This window comes from Indicator indicator, chromosome 10 (assembly GCF_027791375.1).
Source record: "Indicator indicator isolate 239-I01 chromosome 10, UM_Iind_1.1, whole genome shotgun sequence".
Taxonomy (NCBI): Eukaryota; Metazoa; Chordata; class Aves; order Piciformes; family Indicatoridae; genus Indicator; species Indicator indicator.
Genome location: NC_072019.1, coordinates 23,768,283 through 23,784,652, shown reverse-complemented (window position 1 = coordinate 23,784,652; position 16,370 = coordinate 23,768,283). Strand labels below are relative to the sequence as shown.

At 41.9% G+C, this 16,370-nt stretch overlaps 1 protein-coding gene across 1 annotated transcript in view; it reads left to right on the top strand.

Annotated features, from left to right (window-relative positions):
• Positions 1-16,370, top strand: part of AGBL4 (AGBL carboxypeptidase 4) — a gene marked incomplete at its 5' end in the record, with an annotated part of 965,543 nt that overhangs the window by 859,073 nt on the left and 90,100 nt on the right. Inside the window, one exon of the mRNA XM_054384552.1 lies at positions 11,940-12,092. Coding sequence (XP_054240527.1) covers positions 11,940-12,092 — 153 coding nt within the window. The remainder of the gene's footprint in view (positions 1-11,939; positions 12,093-16,370) is intronic.

Below are 16,370 nucleotides of genomic sequence, written 5' to 3'. Positions count from 1 at the left end.
CCTTTTGCTGTATAAATTCATGGGACCAACAAGTCTCCTCTTTACCTTCTTTGAGGCTCTAAAGAGTCATGTCACATAATACCTACCATTATCAGGTATCATTATTTAGGCTGAGAACGTGTTGTGTAAACAGGTGAAAAATTGCTTTTGAATGGTAACTGGGTTGCAGTGGTTCATTCTGAAAGACAACAGCTCTTGGAACATCATTGAAATAATCTGAGGAAACATGTACAATGTTATGAACAATTGATAGAAGGTCATATGGAGTTGCTGGTACATCAGTGTTTGCAAGCTGATCTGCAGGGACACTTAAAAGACATTGTTAGATGGTGTAAAGGTGTCTACAGGAATAAGGAGAAATTGGCTTTTGTATCAGTAAGAATAAGAGCAGTTCTAAACTGGCATTTTCCTTTCTCTGGAAACAGGATGAGGAAACTCATTTTTAATCTTTTTAACCTTTAGAAGCTTTTTAACCTTTAGGAGGTTTTTAACAAAAGGAAACCAATTTTCTACTATTAATTTCTTATGTAAATAATTGCTGTTGTTGCCATGGTGTTTACAAAGGTGAATGGAGGAGGTGACCCGTGAGATGATGAATGGAAGGAGAAAGATATTATCCCTATGGTTACAAAGGCATAGTGGCATACTTCTAAAATAATGCTTGTAATAAGATGTGGCTTGCATCATCTGCAAAACTAGAGATGACATTGTAAGACTGACTTGTCAGAGGTTACAGAGAATTGCAGAGGAGAATGTTCTTGGAAGTACTTGAATTCTGGGGGGATTTTGGGGGGAGAGGTTAAGGCTTTGTTGCTTTGTTTTCTTGTTTTGTTGTTTTTTGTGGGGTTTTTTTTGTTTGTTTTGTTTTTTTTTTTTTACTTGGTGGGAGGTTTTTTATTTGGGTTTTTTTGTTTGCATTTTTGTGGATATGTTGTGGTTTCAGTTTGGGGTTTTTTTGTTTCTTTGTTTGGGTTTGGACTTTTTGTATGGTTTTTGGTTTTTGGTTTTGATTTGATTTTTTGGTGGGGGTTGGGGGATTATTTGAGGGTTTATGCTATCCCTTTCAAATTTTGGAGGAAGAAAATGTAAAAAAAAAGTTATTTGGGAACAACTCACATTACCAGGCATCCAACTCTGGGTATTTCAGGGGGAGCTTGATAATGTGAATCTTATCCAGACAGTTTGAATTCCATCTCATATTTCCTTGTATAGTCAGAAGGAGATAAGCTGTTGTACAATCTTAAAGAATGATTCAAGGTGTTGTGCAGAGTTCCTTGGAGCTGAAAGGACCAAGACTGATGGAAGTTGAATGTACACTGCTGAATGCTCAGCTTTCCTCTATATTGCCTAGTGACACGTTGTGCTTGTGTTTTGTGGTGGAACCAAAGCAGACACTGCCCCGATAACTAAGCATGGGATATGGTGTGTATGTCAAAACTGACATATCTGAGACCTGTGCAGAATTTTCTTTTGAGAGATTCTAAATCTGAGCAAGCCAGTCTTCTGGGGATTTCTGAGTCTTTTCTGAACAAAAAGTGGAAAACTCCTTATGCTGTGCCAACTGTTGTACATCCATTTGCTCCAAACTGTTGTTTTAGCAGTAAAGAGCACAAAGTCTGCCTGGAGACTGTTATGTTCCTTACTGTTAATGACAACTCATGGTTTTAGTGGCTCGTGTAAAACATTGCAGTAAGTTTATCCTATACCCTGTATGACATATTGGAGTGAAGAAGGCTTTTGGACACTCTCTCGCTAAACCGATTGCTATGCCCAAGAATTAATAAAATCCATATTGAAGTGACAGCTGGTGGACAGAGCTGGCTTCTTCCTGCATCACTTGTCTCTCTAGTGGCTCATGTTCTGGGCTCAGTGCACATTTATTCTTTTATTGCAGCACTTATTGATTTTTGTTTATTTATTTATTAAAAAAAAAACCCAACTCTTTTTCCTTAAGAATCATAATTGCACTGTGTAAAAATCTAACTTTGGTCACATCACTACCAGCTGTTAACATCATTCTTCTTTCTTCCTCTTTAATTACTGGCCTTCCAAAGGCATTCAGATTATGAAAGAAAAATTCAGGCAAGTGAGAATATATTTTCTCAAAACATTACATGGCATTGTGAACCATTTTCCACCTTCTGTGCTACTTTGACTATTTAATATCTTGACAATGTACATGAACCTTTATTCTTTATCCAATATTTCTTTCACCTTCCTCCCTCCCTAATTTATACATATATTTTTGAAGCTGCCAGCAATTTTAGACTGGCTCAGGAGAACAGTGGAAAATGTCTCACAGAAGTAGGGATTCAAATGAGCTTTAGAGAAGAAATTCATTTGCTGCTTTGTTTATTCTGTTTGGGGTTGGAGGGTTTTTGTGGTTCTTTTTGTTGTTTTTTGTTTGTTTGTTGTTGTTTTGGTTTTCTGTGCTAAGTTGCAAGAAGAAACAAAGACCATTCCCTTCAAGGAAAAAAAATGCTAACTCCTGTTTTATAGGAAGTGGAGTTCAGTTATTTTCTCTGTCAGTTTAGTGAGTGATTTCTGTTTTGATACACAGAGAAAAGAAAGACCAACTTTGCCTTTGTTTTCTCCAATTTTATAAGCTGGGTCAGCTGGGTAATTGTAGCTTTACTTAAGAAAGGGAGTTTGAGAGAGAAAATCTCTGCTGCTGCTGCTGCTCATAAGGACAAAGACACTTGAGAGAATTAAACTGCATGATGATTTTTACAAGGCATCAGAATCATTTTACATTCCACCTCTGAAGTGGAAAATGATAAGTTTGATATCGTAGTGTAGGATGGAACTTGTAAGCAGCTGTAGCATCCAGAGATGTTTGAGCCTGGTTATTCATTACTTTCTGCTTAAAGGCTGAAGCAAATGTGACTATGAAACTTTGAGCCATCTCCACATTTATTCTCATTCTTACTTGTAGATGCTACTGCATTAGAAGCTATAACTGGGGTGGGTTCTGCTGTGTAGATACTGACAGCTACCCCTGTGGCTTCACAGCAGACAGGACTGATTTAAGTGTGTTTTCATGTGCTTACATAACTGCACACATCCATTTATTAATGTCATTCTCCCATTAAAATTCTCCCTGCCTCAAAGAGAAACAATTCCAGGTCAGCTCTCTGCTGATTTTTCTAAAATTCCCACCTGTAGATGACATGATATATTTAATAAAATGTTAATTCTGCAAGCCTTCCTAAATTGCAGGAGATCAGTGATTATGTCAAAATCTTCCAAAGAACCTCAACTGAAATATGAAACCTTCTTCCCTAACTTAAATTTTTAGTGTGGCAGTGGATGAAACAGTTTCTACACATGAAGGATCTACGAATATGTATGACACTAAAGAGAGAGGAGAAATACCATTATTGTTCATGAACATATCTTTACTGTTCTGAGAAACTTGCCTGCAAACATATTGTCTGCTACTTGGGGCGAATTCTGAGTTTAATATCCCAGTGACTAGGTTATTATCATCCATTTTAAGGCCATAATATATTTGTGTCTGTGAATAAAGAGAATTGTTCATTAGAAACTCATATGTTATATTAACAATACACTGAATTGTTTTGTTCTGTGATGGAAAATATTCAGGATGTTTCCCTTGGACAAAACAATGAATGTGGTGAGAAGAAATGCAAAACACTGTTCACATACAGCAGCCTGGGAGTAGTATATCTAATTGGCAATTACTCTAGGAAAGTTTATCAATTTACTAAATAAGATGGACAGTTTCAGATTTGGACTATATTTAGTGTGTAGGAATGTGTGAAATAGAGTTTTCTATATGTTCAGTAGGAAAGGAAGGAACAAAGGCCAGAAAAAAACACAGTTAAATACTTAACGTGGGATGACTTAGAAAATCACTGTTGAAATACGTTGCAATAATTGACTGGATAAATGTTTTTAAACACTTCTCTGAGTGATGAACTATCTGTTGAATGTCATGGCTTCCAAATAAACAACGTGGAAGGGCACTGTTCCATCACAAATAACCATTGTAACTATTTGCAAATGGGTTCAATGATCAAGAAAGATCTTCAGAGATTCTCTAAAATTCTCTGGAACGCTTTTAGCAGCAATTTTTTAGCAAGAATCCTAGGAGAATTCAGAAAATACTCTCTAGAGATACTGTGTTAGACCAGATGATCAATGCTAAGCTAAGGCTGAGGTCATCTGTGTTCTGCAAGTGACTTTCTTGCTGGATAGACTCTGAAAAGTTGTTTTAGTAATCTGTGCCTCTGTTTCCCTGCTGGCAGACATCCTCTTTTGGAAATCATTTTGGAAGTATGGATGAGTAAGTGTGGTGTGATACAGCCTAAATCATAGTGTGTGTGCCAGCCCAGTTAATTGTCACTAATGATGGTGGTCTGCTGTTACCTACCTCACTCTGCTTCTCCATTACTTCATATTGCTTAGTACTTCTCTATAAACAATTCTGTCTAGTTGTTCTAAAGTACGTATGACTTAGGTCACTGACTTCTATGTGAAGGACGTTCATGCTCTACAAATATCCAATTTAACTAGATTATCTCCTCACTTCATCATCAAATCACTGTTTTGAGACTCTACAACATGTTCTGTTTTATGGTGATATGCCAGCGTACATCTGATCTCGTCAAATTCTCTTTCTGATGGGGAAATTATCTTATGGAAAAAAAAATATTACTCAATCTTGGTTTTAATTTCTGTATGTTTGGAGAGGCAGAAAATCCTATGTGGTATTTCATCCTGTCAATGCTAATCTTTCTCCTCAGTGATATATTTCTGAATAGCAGATGTGTGCTTTATTGCAGTGTTGGTCCTCTATAGCACAGCATAATGTTTTGGCAGGAGCAAACAATTTATTGTATTAGAGTCAAATACAATCAAATGCTCCTTTTCCAATGAAGCATGGTCAGAAATTGATATTGCATTAGCTAGCATTTTAACATATGAGAGGCTTAATAAGATACTAAGGTATTATTCTCTTAAGACTGTTTAATTAAACTGAACAGTCGCTGTGTATCGTACATTGGTTTTCTGCCAGGGGAAAGTAAATGTGTATCATATCAGTTTCACATACCAAATGATGTTCTCTCCCCAGCAGAGACTCTCTAGAAGAGCTGACACTGCTGTCACATGAACTACATAATAGAAACTGTGTGTATTACATTGGACTGCCTTGTAGCTTGGTATTCTCCAGTAGCCTCAGCAAGCTTTGTGTGCAGATGAGACGTGGCTGCAGAGCTATGTGTTGCATTTTAGTTGTCAGGTTCCCTGTTTCCCAAGGAGAGGTGCAGGGCTGTGATGGTTTGAAACTGTCCTTTTAATTTTTCCTTGCAAAGTTCAGAACAGAGAAAGTGAAAGAATGTAAATAAGTCACTATTGGGTGTAAGAAAGCAAAATAACGATTGTTCTAAACACTTCCATTGGGTAGATAGAAATGTTTAAGAACTATTACCCAAAACAAAGTAGGCACTCTGCACATTCTGCGTTCGGCAGTGGGGGCAGTTGCTGGGCTGTCTGGCTGCTGTTTCTTCTTCTCTTCTGGCTGAAGATAACACACTGACCTTGGCAGCTAAGTTAACAACTTTCTGCTTAACTAACTCTGCTTCTCTGTCCAGGGGGGTCTGGGGGGAAGCTCCTGGGAGAGAGAGGCCCCTTTGGGAGGGTACCCTTGGGGGGAAGCAAAGGGAGATCGATTGTGCTTTTTCTGTTGATTGTATATATTTGTGAATGTTGTGAATTTTGTATATTTGTACATATTCATTGCATTTCATTGTAGATTTTAGACTCTGCTTGTAAATACAGCTTTTCATTTGCTTCCAGACTGAGCTAGCCTGGTTATTGTTGGTGGGGGGGGGAATTTCAGCTCACACCGACACACTTTTTATTTTTGGCGCCCAACGTGGGGCTCGATTGCTTGTTTGATTTATTTCTGCTCAGATTAGGAAGCAAAATGAAGCTGTTTTGGATTCTGAGTCATTCTATTTCATCTATTATCGGTGCAATTGTCTACAGATGGGCCATTTCTTGCATGATAGACAAGATTGTGAGATATGTGGCATATAAGTCGTTTCTTTGGGTTAAGAACAAGTTACTGAATGTTGGTGAATTCTGTTGTGGTCTTATTGGGCTAAGAAGCTATGGTAACTCAACTATGGATGTGCTAGCAGACACATATGAGTTTGTTACTCCTCTTACAACTACAGAGGGTCCTTGGAACAGACGTGCTCCAAGAAGGCCATTCCAGAATAGGTCAAACCAAAACAGACAGCAGAGGCAATCACGTGGCAGTATCTGGATAACTCTGCGTGATCAGTTTGGTGAGAACATGAACAGATGGGATGGTCAACCAACTTCTGATCTTTTCAAGAGGTTACGGGAGCTGCAGAGGGGCAGATCCCGAGGTAGCAATACCAGGAGGGTAGCTGTCGCTTCCTCAGTTTCCCAGAACAACTCTGATAGCTCCAACAGTGATCCTAATTCTGGTGCTGGACATTGTGCCAGCTGTACATGTGGAGGTAATCCCCACCATTAGGGGTGCCCTGCCTTCCGCCAGGGGGAGGTAAGGGATAATGGAGATAACAGAATCTATTGGGATGTGTACATCCAGTGGCCTGGCACTTCAAAATTTCAGAAGTACAGGGCCTTGGTTGACACAGGAGCTCAGTGCACCATAATACCATCAAATTATCAAGGGGGAGAATCTATAACTATTCAGGGAGTCACTGGTGGATCTCAAGAGTTGTTTAAGATAGAGGTTGATATAAGTTTAACTGGGAAGCAGTGGAAGAAACATACTATTGTAACAGGTCCTAATGCACCTTGTATTTTGGGAATTGACTTTCTGAGAGAAGGGCGTTTTAAAGACCCTAAGGGTTACAAATGGGCTTTTGGAATAGCAACTGTAGAAATTGATGGAGGAAAATTGAAGTTGTCTATTAGACCTGAGCTTTCAGATGAATCTGCAGTTGTGGGACAACATGAGATAGAGGATGTAAAGCTGCCGGTTGCTTCTCAAACTGTGCATCACAGACAATACAGAACCAACCGTGACTCTTTGGTGCCCATTCAAAACTTGATTCGTCAGTTGGAGAGTCAGAAGGTCATCAGCAAAACTCATTCACCTTTCAACAGTCCAATCTGGCCTGTGAGAAAGCAGAATGGAGAGTGGCGTCTGACAGTTGATTTCCGTGCCTTGAATGAAGTAACTCCACCCATGAGTGCAGCTGTACCAGACATGATGGAACTCCAATATGAGCTGGAATCCAAGCAGGCCAAATGGTATGCTACCATAGACATTGCTAATGCTTTCTTCTCTATTCCCATAGCAGAGGAATGCAGGCCTCAGTTTGCTTTCACCTGGAGAGGCATTCAGTACACATTCAATCGTTTGCCCCAGGGGTGGATTCACAGTTCAACCATCTGCCATGCAGTGATCCATGATGCTTTGGAGAAAGGTGGAGCTCCAGAACACATTCAGTTCATCGATGACATCATCGTCTGGGGTGAGACTGCTGAAGAAGTCTTCGAGAAAGGTAACAAAATCATTGACATTCTCTTGCAAGCTGGTTTCGCTATCAAGCGAGACAAGGTGAAAGGACCTGCCAGAGAAATCCAGTTTCTGGGAGTGCGGTGGCAAGATGGTCGCCGTCACATCCCAATGGATGTGATAAACAGAGTCTCCACCATGGCAAATCCCATCAACAAGAAAGAAACTCTGCGTTTCTTAGGCATAGTGGGATTTTGGAGACTGCACATTCCTGGATACAGTCAGATTGTGAAACCTCTCTATGATGTGACTCGAAAGAGAAACAGTTTCCAATGGGGTCCTGAGCAACAAGCAGCCTTTGACCAGATCAAGCGAGAGGTAGTCCAAGCGATGGGTCTGGGACCTGTCCGAACTGGTCCAGACATTAAGAACATTCTGTACACGGCCGCGAGTGACAATGGTCCAACCTGGTGCTTATGGCAAAGAGCTCCAGGGGAGACACGAGGACGTCCTCTTGGTTTCTGGGGTCGTGGCTACAGAGGCTCAGAGGCAAACTACACTCCAACAGAGAAAGAGATTTTAGCTGCTTATGAAGGAGTGAAAGCTGCTTCTGAAGTGATTGGAACTGAGTCACAACTTCTTCTAGCTCCTAGATTGCCAGTTCTGAATTGGATGTTCAAAGGCAAAGGTTCTTCACCACATCATGCAACAGATGCTACCTGGTCTAAGTGGATGGCTCTGATAACACAGCGAGCTCGAATGGGAAATCTCGAAAGGCCTGGTTTGGTGGAGGTGATCACAAACTGGCCAGAAGGCACAAGCTGTGCTAAACCTCCAGAGGAGACAGTAACTCGTGCTGAGGAAGCTCCTCCTTACAGTGATCTGTCTGATGATGACAAGAGATACGCTTTGTTCACAGACGGTTCCTGTCGTCTTGTTGGGAACAAGCGGAGATGGAAATCTGCAGTGTGGAGCCCAACGCGCAGAGTTGCAGAAGCGAGAGATGGAGAAGGAGAATCCAGTCAATTCGCAGAGGTAAAAGCTCTCCAGCTAGCTCTTAATGTAGCTGAACGTGAGAGATAGCCAAAGCTTTATCTCTACACCGACTCATGGATGGTAGCCAATGCCTTGTGGGGTTGGCTGAAAGACTGGAAGAAGAATGGCTGGCAGAGGAAAGGAAAGCCAATCTGGGCTGCAGATCTGTGGCAAGACATTGCTGCTCGCATCGACAGAATCCCAGTGAAAGTGAGACACATCGATGCTCACATTCCTAAGAGCAAAGCTACTGAAGAACAACAACACAACCATCAGGCAGATCTAGCTGCAAGAGTTTCCCAGGTGGACACAAACTCTGATCCTGATCCTGATCTTGACTGGAAACACCGAGGTGAGCTGTTCTTAGCTCGGTGGGCCCATGACTCGTCAGGACATCAAGGCAGAGATGCAACCTACCGATGGGCTCGTGACAGATCCATTGACATTTCCATGGATGCTATCACACAAGTCATCCATGACTGTGACATTTGTGCTGCTATTAAGCAGGCAAAGAGGATCAAGCCCTTGTGGTATGGTGACCGATGGTCCAAGTACAAGTATGGTGAAGCCTGGCAGATTGACTACATCACTCTACCTCGTTCTCCATCTGGTAAGCAGTATGTGCTGACTATGGTAGAGGCAAGCACTGGATGGCTGGAAACTTATCCAGTTCCTCATGCAACTGCACGTAACACCATTCTTGGCCTGGAGAGACAAATCCTGTGGAGACACGGAACTCCAGAGAGGATTGAGTCAGACAACGGAACTCATTTCAAGAACAATCTTGTAAAAAACTGGGCCAAAGAGCACGGCATCGAGTGGATATTCCACATTCCCTACTATGCACCAGCTGCAGGGAAGATCGAACGCTACAACGGTTTGCTGAAAACCACTCTCAAAGCCATGGGGGGTGGATCTTTGAAAAACTGGGAGAAACATTTAGCACAAGCAACCTGGTTGGTGAATAGTAGAGGTTCAGTGAATCGAGATGGACCTGCCCAATCAGATTTGTTGCGAAAGGAAGAAGGTGATAGAGTTCCTGTTATCAGAGAAAGAATCTGTTAGGCAAAACTGTTTGGGTATTTTCTCCTTCAGGAGAGGCCAAACCTGTCCGAGGGGTGGTTTCTGCTGAAGGTCCTGGTCACACCTATTGGGTGATGCAAGAAAATGGTGAAATTCAGTGTGTTCCACAAAGAAATTTAACTTTGGCTGAGAGAGGTTAAATTCAGAGTGTTGCGCAGATACAGCATCGCGCCCAAGAGGAGAGTCCATGAGATCTACGGTGCACGAACCCTGAGAGCCCTGAGTCACCTGAGAGTCCCTGTTCCTTCCTTCGCTCCATCTGCGAGGAAACAAGCTGTTTGCTGTTTTTCCTGTGATTTGACTCTTTTGAATCATCTACATCTGAGATAGCCGGAATGGACTATGGTCTTTATTCACCTATTGTTGTAGATATTATTTTAGATTAGATAGATGATAGTAGCAGCCAATGGAATTGTTTAGAAGGGGTGGACTGTGATGGTTTGAAACTGTCTTTTTAATTTTTCCTTGCAAAGTTCAGAACAGAGAAAGTGAAAGAATGTAAATAAGTCACTATTGGGTGTAAGAAAGCAAAATAACGATTGTTCTAAACACTTCCATTGGATAGATAGAAATGTTTAAGAACTATTACCCAAAACAAAGTAGGCACTCTGCACATTCTGCGTTCGGCAGTGGGGGCAGTTGCTGGGCTGTCTGGCTGCTGTTTCTTCTTCTCTTCTGGCTGAAGATAACACACTGACCTTGGCAGCTAAGTTAACAACTTTCTGCTTAACTAACTCTGCTTCTCTGTCCAGGGGGGTCTGGGGGGAAGCTCCTGGGAGAGAGAGGCCCCTTTGGGAGGGTCCCCTTGGGGGGAAGCAAAGGGAGATCGATTGTGCTTTTTCTGTTGATTGTATATATTTGTGAATGTTGTGAATTTTGTATATTTGTACATATTCATTGCATTTCATTGTAGATTTTAGACTCTGCTTGTAAATACAGCTTTTCATTTGCTTCCAGACTGAGCTAGCCTGGTTATTGTTGGTGGGGGGGGGAATTTCACACAAGGGCTAAGCATTGTAATCCCCTCTCCTTATGACAGAGCTCTTCTCTTCTTGGGGCAGAGAGAGATGAACCCTCTGGTCACCAAGAATGTTCTTACTGGACCCATGGTGGATACATGACAGAGATTGGTTTGTCATTGTCTAGTCACAGACAACCATTTGTAAAGGACCAGAAACTGCAAGAGCTTGGGGAAACTGGTAATTCAGTGACAAGCGGTCTGGTAGAACTTTTTAGTACTGGATGTTTCCTTCTCAGTGCTGTCAATGTCACTGTACATAGTGATCAAGGTGAACATTTACTCTGCCACTGATGGGAGGAGAAGTAGCATCACTTATATGTGATGTAAGGAAAAAGATGTGTCCCTGGACTGGAGACTTGAGTAGCATTTCCTTACAGAGCCTTCTAACACCGCATTTCCAGTTCAGAAATGTATGGGGAGAGCAGGCACTTCTGTGTTACGGAGTCATGGTGTTTTATTTTGAAGCTAAAGCTGATGCAGAATCATGTGGGAAGCTACAAGAGGAGAGATATTCAAGACACATGTTTTTGGGAGTTGCTCAATTGAATTATTGCTACAAAGTAGAATAAGAAAAAAAACATTTCTGGTATTTAGAATCATAGAATCAGTCAGGGTTGAAAGGGACCACAAGGATCATCCAGTTCCAACCCCCCTGCCATGGGCAGGGACACCTCACACTACAGCAGGCTGGCCAGAGCCTCATCCAGCCTGGCTGCAAACACCTCCAGGGATGGGGCCTCAACCACCTCCCTGCACAACCCATTCCAGGCTCTCACCACTCTCACGGGGAAGAACTTCTTCCTCCTTATATTTCTCCTTATAAACCAAAATAATCTGCACAGGAAATACTGAAGTCTTTTTTACATTATTTTAAGCCTGTGTTTCCTGGCAGAAGGGTACATCTGCATACTGTGATGCAGAAGTATGCAGAGATAGCAAAGCTATTCCTGAACAATCATGCTCTAGAATTGGAAGGTGCATTTTTTTTTATCAGCAGCACTAAGCCCTGTGTCAAAGTAAAAGATAATTATTTGGCTCTATTTTGCACACTGTCCTGTCCACATAAATGTTACAGCCTTCTCAGAACAGGTAAAGAAATCTCTGTCTTGGTCCTGTGTTGCATATCATGTGCACCCACAGAGACATGCATGTTTGGATCCATCAAAGCTGTGTCTTTCTCACAGCTGTTGGGTGCCATGGTTGGATTCAGCTATGTCAGTATTGGATTTATGGGTGGCTTCACCTACATAATGCAATTATGATTTATCTCATGCTGAATGTGGTGGTGGTGGTGGTGTTTTCTCTCAACAGAAGATTAACCTGGAGTTCTACATTGACATCCATGCCCACTCTACCATGATGAATGGCTTCATGTATGGGAACATCTTTGAAGATGAGGAAAGGTTTCAGCGTCAGGCTGTTTTTCCCAAGCTACTCTGTCAGAATGCTGAAGACTTTTCTTATGTAAGCAACATTTTTCTGGATCTTTTCCTAGTTTATTTTTTAATGATAAATATCTGGCTTAATTGAATTGTGTGAATTTTATTTTAATATGAATAGAAGGCTACTTAAAACTGTTATCATTATTACTTTCTATCTTCCCTCTAATACTTATCCAAAAATGCAAAGTTCTGATCTTACATATTTTCATTACACACATGAACAGCAGCAGACTCTTCATCTTCTACATGAAAACCTTTGGTTCTGAATGTCTAGAACACTTATTTCTTCTCAGAAGATCTTTTAATCTTTTGATCAGCTGGATTAGTTTTGCTATTTCCTTCTTTATATTATATTGGCAATTTTTTCCTTGGACACTTGAAACAATGTTGTAACAAATTAAAACATAAAAATAAGGAACCTGAAAGAAAAGGTTAGGTAATTTTCCGTTGAAACTTGTGACAGAGGCAATGTATGCCTTCAGAATTCTCTGGTATTACCATGGAAGACTGTTCTGCAAGACAATCTGTGATTGCTCAATACACATCTTATAACGTGGATGAAAATACCTGCTGGATATTGGAAATAAATGGTAAACTCCTATGAATGAGTTGAAAAGGGGCATATATTTTTAGAGCAAGTTTCATATGAAGTAGAACAGATCCTTGGTTGCAGTAGGTCTGCAGAAGTCAGTATATTTGAGACTGGTCCAGTGTGTTGCATCTTTGCATGACCATGTGTGACATCCTGGCCCTTTCCGTTGCCTTTTTTGTGCATCGGTTTTCCTCGAGAGTAGAATGCAGGACACCCAAACCTGCCAGCAACTGCTTGTTTGCTTTTCCTGGCCAAGTTTACACACCTGTGGAGGTGCCAGCTACTTCTATACAGCTGTTCCTTGCTGTGTTTCAATCTGCATGCTCCAGTGTCCAGAGAAGGGCCATCAGGATGATCAGGGGGCTGGAGCACCTCTCCTATGAGGACAGACTGAAAGAGTTGGGGCTGTTCAGTCTGGAGAAGAGAAGTGACCTCTGAGGTCTCTGAGGTGACCTTCTTGTGGCCTTCCAGGATCTGAAGGGGGCTCCAAGAAAGCTGAGGAGGGACTTTTTAGGCTATCAAGTAGTGACAGAACTGGAGGGAATGGAACAAAGCTGGAAGTGGGGAGATTCAGAGTGGAGGTGAGGAAGAAGTTCTTCCCCATGAGAGTGGTGAGAGCCTGGAATGGGTTGTGCAGGGAGGTGGTTGAGGCCCCATCCCTGGAGGTGTTTGCAGCCAGGCTGGATGAGGCTCTGGCCAGCCTGATCTGATGTGAGGTGTCCCTGCCCATGACAGGGGGTTGGAACTAGATGATCCCTGTGGTCCCTTCCAACCCTGACTGATTCTATGATTCTGGGTTTGCCTAAGTGGCCAGTCTTTCAATTAAGAGATGTTTGGTGTCCTGTTTTGCTTTGACTGGAATAAAGATTCTTCAGAAACACATCTTATCCAAAGTAATGGGAATTTCCAGCCATGAGTTTTGAGGAGGGAAGGTAGTGGATGACATTTAGCAGCTATATAATGGGAACAGACTCAATTAAAAATGACTTTGGAATCCTGCACCAGCGTAGAAGAGCATGAGAGCTGAATGTTTGGAAATGTCTGTTATGTTCTTAACCCTCTTTGTTACCCACCATATGTTTTTCCAGTCTCTGCTGTCTCCTTTTTACTTATGTCTTCCTCCTGGTATTGAGAGAAACTTGCATTTCCTCTCAAAGATGGGGACATCTGAGGCATGGTGCCTGTCTCCTCTGCAGTGCCATATCAACAAATTTGTGGCTAGGGTGGTACGTGGAAGAGGATAGGAGCCCTGCAGAATTCCTGTGTTGAGCTCTAGAGAAACAAAATCTAAAACCAGATACAAAAGTAGACAAGTTTGCACAATATAAGAAACTGTAATTGGAATAAAAAGGACAATTTCATCATGGTAAGAATGTTAGCCTAGACTTTTCTCATCAAGACGTGGTAGAGGATTTTTTTTTTTTTTGTCCTGTGTTTGTGCCTATAGCATTGTAGAGTTTGAATGGGAAGTGAGTATAGAAATGGAGCTGTACCATGGTTTTCTTGACAGATCCATTCCCACAAGGAGGAATTCAAACCTCCTGATTCCTCTTTGTTTCTCTACTCTGTGGTTTATACAAGAGCAGGAAAAAGTTTGGATAATTCTCTGACTTTTCTATGGCTAGGAAGAAGATATTGCTACCTCTCTCTTTTCTATTACCAAGAAGGAGGCCTCTAAGTAGACCAAACATTTCCCTTTTCTTCTTGTGACCAGCAGTAGCAGCTGGCTGAGTAATGCCTGTGAGGATATGTGGCTGCTGTTGCTTCATACTATTGGTTAACCATTGTCAGTATTGTTTAACCATTGTCTGTATGTTTTGGGGGTTCAGGGGACTGTTGTAGTGTGAAGCTTTCTGTGGTCAGCCACTGCAAGGTTTCTTAGACAACTGTCCAGACTGCAGAAGACCAAATCTGCACTAAATGAGGAGGGACAGCAGCTGCATCTGTTCTCAGCTGTTTGGAGCCTGGGGAAGAGGGAATTGGGTTCAAGGAACAGCCTGTTCTTGTCCAAGAAGACCTCAGTGATTGAGTTTCTTATCTGCACCTGCTTGTTTCAAAAACACATTATAGATAAGGGGGCATTCACAGATCATAGCAATGAAAACCTGCAATTGATAGAGTTTAGAAATTTTGTGCTCAAGTGTGGGATTTCTCTCTGTTACTGTGGGAGATTAAGTGTTCCTCTTAGCACAAGCCTCGGCTGACAAAGGGAAAATCTTTGAGAAAATGATGTAGGAAATAGAAGCCAATAGCTAAATAAACAGTGCAGTCTCTCCCCTTTGACTCTCAATCTCCTTTCTGTAGAAGCTGGCAATTGGATATATATGTTGGCTTCCAACACACCACAGTTTGACCTGGGTGCTACTGGCACTCAGTGCAGTGGGGTTTTAACTTGCACCCTACTGGTCTCTTGAGACTGGAAGCTTTTCCCTGCCATCCATCCAAGCCACTCTTCTTGGGGCAGCTGAGGGAATTGGAAGCATTGGAAAAGGAGACTGCTGCAAAGTGCCTGATGAGTGAAGCAATAGGTGTGAATATTATTGTTGTGTTCAAGTGGGAAAGTCTCTGCTCCCTTGTTTTTTCAGCTCCAGCCATGTGGGTTATGTGACTGGTTGGAAATATTAGGGGTGAAGTTTGTTACTTGAATGAGAGGAAAAGAATCCATAGCTTCCTACATTTAAAAGAGGAGTGGGTGGGAGGGTGGAAGTGTTGAAGATTAAAAATAGTGTATGTAAATATGCCCTATTGACTGCTCAAAGGAAAGGGGGAAGTGCATCGTTAACATTACCAGGCTGGTGTTTGAGAGTGTGGGAATGGACTACTGTTGTTACTAATTAATTTTCCAAAGCTTCAGGAGGTCTCATTTACATTGTGTGCTGCTGCGGCCATTTGTTGGGATTATAATACTTCAACAGCAGCACTTCAAGTGAAAACTGGCGGCTGCATGAAGTGTTGTCCATAATTGACTAGCTCCATGTCTTCACACAGCACAGAGACAATGTTCCATTATGTTATCCATTGACAGTATCATTGAAAAGATTACTCTCCTTAAAGCATCTGTCAACCTTGATTGATTTACAAGGGACAAAGAACTGAAAAGGTTTGAAGTGCGGGTACAATTTTTGCCACCGTTTAGCATACATAATGGTTCTCCTTTGATGTCAAAAGCTCATCTTCTATTAATAATGCAGAGGGCTTTTGAATGCAGGCCACTTGTATGGAGTTCCACACTAATAACCTACTTGCTGTGAAATGGGATTCACTTTGGAGAAGCAGTCATTTGTCTGGGTTTTACATGTTCGGAATGAATCCCGACTCAAAGGGATTTCTTTCAGCGCTCCGCATGATTGCAGCTGAGCCCGGCACGGGTTAGGGAAGGCAGGCAAATCCTAGCCTGCTCCTCCAGCTGAGAATCTGGCAGAAATCACGCAGCCAGATGCAAAGGAGCATGAACAACAAGCCTAAGATGAGGCGATCAAATGCCTTGTGCCATTTTGTCTGGCAACCTTCTATTAATATCCTTTAGCGTGCATTTCATGCCTGGGCTGCTTTCTTCACCTGTCAGTTCCAATAGGTCTTTTATTTAAATGACAGCATCCAAGGGAGATTTGTAATTAGAGTAGGGGATGGATAGGGGATTTGTGCCTGCATGCCTGTTGTAGGACCAAAGGCAAGTTCCCCAATGGTTCTGTACCCTGTCTGCTGAGC